Source organism: Coffea eugenioides, chromosome 7, assembly GCF_003713205.1.
Source record: "Coffea eugenioides isolate CCC68of chromosome 7, Ceug_1.0, whole genome shotgun sequence".
NCBI classification, from domain to species: Eukaryota; Viridiplantae; Streptophyta; class Magnoliopsida; order Gentianales; family Rubiaceae; genus Coffea; species Coffea eugenioides.
This window is the reverse complement of record NC_040041.1, coordinates 9,597,116-9,604,211: the sequence shown is the minus strand read 5'-3', so window position 1 is coordinate 9,604,211 and position 7,096 is coordinate 9,597,116. Positions and strand designations below refer to the sequence as shown.

General features: G+C 40.4%; 1 protein-coding gene across 1 annotated transcript; it reads left to right on the top strand.

Annotated features, from left to right (window-relative positions):
* Positions 1 to 1,456: 1,456 nt before the first annotated feature.
* LOC113777660 (receptor protein kinase TMK1) lies at positions 1,457 to 5,517 on the top strand. The gene is made up of 2 exons (XM_027322817.1): positions 1,457 to 3,964; positions 4,787 to 5,517. The coding sequence occupies exons 1-2, from the start codon at positions 1,660 to 1,662 to the stop codon at positions 5,311 to 5,313; spliced, it is 2,832 nt and encodes a 943-aa protein (XP_027178618.1). The 5' UTR covers positions 1,457 to 1,659; the 3' UTR covers positions 5,314 to 5,517.
* The last annotated feature ends 1,579 nt before the right edge of the window (positions 5,518 to 7,096 follow it).

The following is a 7,096-nucleotide window of genomic DNA, read 5'->3' as shown; positions in this document are numbered from 1 at the left end:
CAATTTACACAATCGAAAGCAATTGAAAACAAGGTGAAATCCAACGAAAAGCAGGAGAAAATATATGCTATCAAGACACAGCGGCCACTTTCAAAGCTTCCGATTCAATGATATGGAGTTATGGACAAGGTGGTCCCAAACTTTCAAAAGCCAAAAAAATAAAAAAGAAGTAATTTGATATTGAACTTGAATCCAATTATCTCCACAATTGCCTGCCATCACTCAAATCACAACCGCCGTATGTTATATATAAATATATATATATATATTTCCTAATTATTCATCAATGATCATATGCCATTTTTATTTGTTGCACCTACACGAATGAGCGTGCATTAAACACAATGTGCTATGTCTAGAAAGCTTTGAATTTTCTTTTTCTTTTGTTATTAATTTCATTTTATATGAGCCCCTCAAATTCGATTACAATTAGAGATGGCGACCACGTTGCCAAAAGACTTCTCGCTCCTATTCTCCCTTGCCTCCACCCCCTTCGCTGTAGATAGCCCTAAAGAACATTACATCCAAAGTGTCTTTCCCTCGAAAACAAGAATCATTTTTTTACTATAACTACTAAACAAAATTAAGACTATCCTACATATGGAAAATTCGTGGAAGTTTCAGGAGCGGAATGGAATGACCAACTCCTTTCAACATCAAGAGCACCAATATGCTTAGGCCACCTCAGCAAAATTATGTGCTATGCTTAGGCAGAAGAATCACAACTTCACAAAGTGTACCGCCAAAATTTGCTGTAAGAGAGAGCTTCAATTCAACCTCAAAGGTTTTCAAATTTAAAACCTCCAAGCATAACTGCAAAAGAGACTGCTCTTTGTCAATCCCAGCTTTCCGGGATTCACAATATTGCCAATCTCTCTTCTGTTCTTCCTTTTGGATGATCAATTGCATTCACTCAAATCTTCTCCGTAAGATAAGACGAGCTTCCTAGCCCCGGCAAGGGAGCCATTTCCAAGTTGGCCTTTTGGCCCATGTTCCAAAGAATCATCCAATTCATCATGTCACAGCTCTGTCATTCGCAATATTGCCCCCTTCCCCCCTTGCCAGTTGCTAGTCCACCCACACCCATTCCCCGGCGGATCCGAGACTGGAACGGTTGTCAGAGCAACCGTTTTGAAAGGTGTAATACCATTTACACACAGTGTAATATCATCTGTATAAAGTGTAACAATAGAACAACAGCAGCGAGTAATACTAGAACAATATTTTTGTGGGTCTTGAAAATCGAGTTATAAAAAGTGATCTGAACCGCACAGATTCTTTTGACCTAATCATGACCATGCACCTTCCAGAGAGACAACCGTTCCGGCCCCTCCTCCCTCCCCGGCCGCTCATTCTCTTCATATACTGAGGCTTGCAGTTTAGTGGGCCCCTAATATCATGTGCTAAAAAATACACTTCACTTGCCACTTGCCACTTGCCACTCCCGTCTTCTCTTCCTCCTCCCCCTAACATCACAAGTCCCAGGCTCCCAGCAGCCCCCACCCCACTTAACTGCAACAAATACCAAAACATAACTAAACAAAAACCACCCCCACATTGGCTTCCCTTTCGTTTCTTTTCCCAATGCTTGCATAAACAGGCTTTCTGCAACCACTAAAAAGCCTTTCTTTTTCCTCTAAAAATCCAATCTTTACCAAAATGAGAACGAAACTCGGGTTCAAGATTGCAGCTTTTTTGTTTCTTGGGTTCTCTTCACTCCTCTTTTCTGCGGACTCCCAACCGACCTCCAATGACGCTGAGGTGATGTTGGCTCTCAAGAAGAGCCTCAACCCACCTGAAACTCTTGGTTGGTCTGACCCAGATCCTTGCAAATGGCCTCATGTGGGTTGCTCAGATGACAAACGGGTTATCCGGATCCAGATAGGAAACCGGAACTTGAAAGGTACACTTCCTCAAAGTCTCTCAAATCTCACTGAACTTGAAAGGCTAGAACTGCATTGGAACAACATTTCTGGACCTTTGCCAAGCTTAAGAGGGCTGAGTTCACTCCAGTTTCTAATGCTTTCCAACAATCAGTTTACTTCAATTCCTGCAGATTTTTTTGCTGGGATGACTTCATTGATATCTTGTGAGGTTGATAGGAACCCTTTTTCTGCTTGGGAAATTCCTGAAAGTATTAAAAATTCTTCAGCATTGCAGAATTTCTCAGCAAATAGTGCAAATATAACAGGGAAAATTCCGGGGTTTTTAGGTCCTGATGCTTTTCCTAGCTTGTCACTGTTGCATTTGGCTCTTAATGACTTGAGTGGTGAACTCCCCTCGAGTTTCTCAGGTTGGCAGCTTGAGTCTCTGTGGCTAAATGGGCAGAATCTTACAGGAACAATTGATGTGATTCAGAATGTGACATTTTTGAAGGAGGTTTGGTTGCATTCCAATGGATTTTCAGGTCCATTGCCTGAATTTTTGGGTTTGAAGGGTTTGGAGACCTTGAGTATTAGGGATAATGCCTTTACCGGTCCTGTTCCAGCAAGTTTGGTGAATCTTGAGTCTTTAAAAGTTGTCAATTTGACTAATAATTTATTGCAAGGGCCAATGCCAAAGTTCAATGATTCGGTTTCTGTGGACATGACTAAGAATACTAATAGCTTCTGTTTGCCAACTCCTGCTGATTGTGATCCTAGAGTGAATACATTGCTTTCAGTTGCGAAGTCAATGGATTATCCAAGGAAGTTCGCGGAGAATTGGAAAGGGAATGACCCATGTGCAGACTGGTTCGGGGTTACTTGCAACAATGGGAACATTACCATTGTCAATTTTGAGAATATGGGCCTAAGTGGTACTATTTCTCCTGCGTTTTCTTCTCTGAAGTCATTGCAAAGATTGGTTCTTGCTAACAACAATCTCACCGGTACCATCCCGGAGGAGCTGACTACTTTGTCTGCACTTAGTGAACTAGATGTATCAAACAATAATCTTCATGGTAAAGTTCCTGCATTTAGGAGTAACTTGGATGTCAAAACAAAAGGGAATCCTGATATTGGGAATGATAAGAGTAATGCCACTTCTCCTGGCACGTCTAGCCCGGGCACATCTGGTTCACCAAGTTCGGGAAGTGATGGTAGTTTGCTTCATCACAAGAAATCCAGGAACTGGATCGGAATTGTGGTGTTTTCTGTAATTGGAGGTATCTTTGTCCTTTGTTTGATCGGAATAGCAGCTTTTTGTTTGTACAGAAGCAAACAACAGCGGTTCAACAGAGTTCAAAGCCCAAATGCCATGGTAATTCATCATCATCATTCAGGATCTGATAATGAAAGTGTGAAGATCACAGTTGCAGGATCAAGTGTAAGTGTTGGAGCAATCAGCGACGTTCATACTGTTCATACTAGTGAAACTAGCGACATTCAAATGGTTGAGGCAGGAAACATGCAGATTTCCATTCAAATACTGAAGAATGTGACGAATAATTTTAGCGAAGAGAATATATTGGGCCAAGGAGGCTTTGGGACTGTTTACAAAGGTGCACTGCATGATGGAACAGAGATTGCTGTCAAGAGAATGGAGTCTGGTGTGCTTGCTGGGAAAGGGTTGGATGAGTTTAAGTCTGAGATTGCTGTTTTGACTAAGGTTCGTCATCGACATCTTGTTGCTCTTATTGGATACTGTCTTGATGGAAATGAGAAACTCCTTGTTTATGAATACATGCCTCAAGGTACATTAAGTAGGCATCTTTTCAACTGGGCAGATGAAGGATTGAAACCACTAGGATGGACTAAGAGGTTAATTATCGCTCTGGATGTTGCTCGAGGAGTTGAGTACCTACATGGTCTAGCCCATCAAAGCTTCATACACAGGGACCTAAAGCCTTCCAATATTCTACTTGGAGATGATATGAGGGCCAAAGTTGGTGATTTTGGACTTGTGCGTCTGGCTCCAGAAGGAAAGGGCTCTATTGAAACAAGAATTGCTGGAACATTTGGATATCTGGCACCCGAATATGCAGGTAAAATTTCTCCCTGGTTAGTTGTTGATATTATGCAACTGCACTATAACTTCTGTTTAAGTATCAATTTTTTCTTTTCTATTCTAGAATTTTGTATGACATTCTAACTGTCGCTTGAACCATGTGACACCAGAAGTTGATTGTTTAGTTTCTTGAGTAATTAAGTCTGTCCATGCACTGAACCGCATAAACATTGTCTCTTGTTATCTGTACTATCATCCATTATTCTAAAACTATAACAAGAATAACTTCTTGAAAGCAAAAAACGATCTTATTGTTTGTCATGATTATCATAACTTCCATTTTAATCTCATCGAACTACCATGGGCCTGGTCTCAATGCCTTTTAAGGAATCAGCTAGCATAGAAATTATACTTCCGTAGGACTTGTTACTCTCAAATTCTACCCTCAGAGAAAGTATCCTTTGCATAAATCTGCTTAGTCTTCCAACTGGAGAGCAAGAATTCTTTTTATCAAGTAGAATATAGCATAAACTCAGGGTAGAACAGCATGAAACTTCTTGAATTTTTAGGTTGAGTGCTAAGGCTCTTATTTGACTGCAAGAGGAGAGTCTTAATCTTATGACAAGCAAGAGGGTAGAATCTTAAACTCATGTCAAGCCAGAGAATAAAATCTTAGTATTTCTAGCACTATCACAAGCACTCTATCACTGCCAGACTGATTATGCCTGGGCCTCATGTTGAGCATCCTTTCGTACAATTATTGTCTTTTACTGCTCTTGATTATCAGTAAGTTGATGCAACCACTTGGTCAAGTCCATTTGATGGATTAACTTGCCTTCCTGTTTCATGCCTTTGCCAGTGACTGGGAGAGTGACCACTAAAGTCGATGTCTTCAGTTTCGGTGTGATCTTAATGGAACTGATCACAGGAAGAAAGGCTCTTGATGAAAGCCAACCTGAGGAAAGTGTGCACCTTGTTACATGGTTCCGAAGAGCACAGCTTAACAAGGACATGTTTCGAAAAGCAATTGACCCATCCATTGACCTTGATGAGGAAACACTAGCCAGCATCAGCACTGTTGCAGAGCTTGCAGGCCACTGCTGTGCAAGGGAACCATATCAAAGGCCTGAAATGGGGCATGCTGTCAATGTATTATCTTCTCTAGTAGAGCTTTGGAGACCAGCTGCTCAGAATACAGAGGACATATATGGCATTGACCTTGAAATGTCTCTGCCACAAGCCGTAAAGAAGTGGCAAGCAGAAGGCAGAAGCCATATGGACTCGTCTTCTTCTTCCTACCATCCAAGCTTGGACAACACTCAGACTAGCATACCTACCCGACCATATGGATTTGCCGAATCATTTACATCTGCTGATGGTAGGTGATTGATCACAATTTCCAACAATAGTACCCAGTGGTGATTGATTTCTCCTGTTCATTCCATTTTCCTCTTCCTCACTGTAAGTTTATGTAACCCTCAGCTTGTTGATCCATTTTTTACTATTTTTGGAAGTCACAACAACCTCTTCAGTTGATGTAGTCTGGACATCTTAGATTGTTGTTGGAGTTTTGGCAATGTGATTGAAAAGCTTCTGAAGTTCTCTTTTTCTAAGTGTCTGATATATAGCATATCTGGTTTCCCTTAAAAACTGTCAACTGACTTGTGATCTCCTTGAGGCTTCTCAAAGGACTATATTTTGTAACGTCAGGGGTCTCTCTCTTAAAAACCATAGGTCTTCTCATAATGCCCTTGAATGCCGAGAGACAGGTATCAGTGGTCCAGTATTAAACAACTAATGCTGGTAGGATGATTGAATTGGAGTGAAAAAAGATTGCTGAAATGATTTCAAGAATACAAAGTAGCTTTCAGTAAAAGGCCTGTTGGATGAGGTGCTATAATGATAGCAGCAGCAGGGTGAAATTACTCCACTGGTCGTTTCCTTTTTCTTCCAAATGGTCCCAGAAAGATTGTTATCTCGAGTATTTCATATTTGTATCGATCATGTGAATGCTTTTCATCAACACGCTGGTCCTACGTCTTCCTTTATTCGTAAATGCTCTAATTTACCTGTTCATTGGGAAATTGTTGCAAGGTAAATTCAAGTTGACAAGCAAATAATGCTCTTCAGGACAGAACAGGCATCTTTTGAGGACAAGGAAAAGGAAGAGTTTACTTGTTTCAAGCGCAAACTTATAGTCCATGTAAATTTCTGGATTTCACATCCACAAGTAATTCGACATTACAGAGTGAACATCATTAAGAAAATGTTCTACAAAAAAATCTGCGAAATACAGACAAAATATCGTAATCCATCTTCCAGAATCCAGATTGAGTCTTACTGAAAACTTTCTGCTGTCAAGAAAAACGGCGATGCATCTATACTTGCTGCTGAATACGTGCAAACTGGATCTTTGTGCTAAATAATTCTCTCCCAAATCATAACTAAAAGCCTCTACATATAACTTAAGACCTAAAGTAGATTAGAAGCATTCTTCAAACACTAATTAAACGCAGATGCATAAATTTGTTATAGAGTTCCAGTAGACACGAAGCAACTAAATTTCATGAACATTGCTTTGTGATTTCTTTCTTTGATTTTCATATTCGCATTTTGTTTTAACTTCTATTCCATACCGGTGGCCAAGAAATAGTTTCCATTTTGAGATAAATAGCTTCACTGGCAAATCAGATGTTGTTTTCCTCTATCTTTACTTAGTCATCAAGCTTCTTAATGTTCTAAAGCATCTGGTAGTTGGTACCAAACCAAACAGAACAAATAAAGGAGTCTTGTCTCGTGGGGTCTCTCAATCCAATACCAGACAAAGAGAAAAATAGCTGCCTGGGGGGACTCACCATGTCTGATAAAAAACATGTGAATGTGAGCGCTGTGTTGTGCTGTTGCTGTCGTCTGTACAACGCATGGATTCTCATTTTGGTTACGAATTATGCAGGCATTTCTGGGCTGTCTGTGATCTGTTGCTTTCCTCTGTTTTTAAAGATTGTTTTGTGTTACGAGATCATAGGAAATGCTTTAAAATTGTGGGCGTCAACCACAGCAAAGGTTTTCCCACATGCAGCTCAGCCTGCCGCTCTCAAGTCTGAACTCATCAAACTTCCACGTATTGTTAATTATCATCACAATCTATGAGAGCTAAAGTCCACTAACT

Bases quoted from the DNA above. Each gene is read 5' to 3' on its own strand.
- LOC113777660 (XM_027322817.1), top strand. From the start codon at position 1,660: ATGAGAACGAAACTCGGGTTCAAGATTGCAGCTTTTTTGTTTCTTGGG. The intron at 3,965-4,786 runs GTAAAATTTCTC...TGCCTTTGCCAG, and splicing joins TCTGGCACCCGAATATGCAG to TGACTGGGAGAGTGACCACT.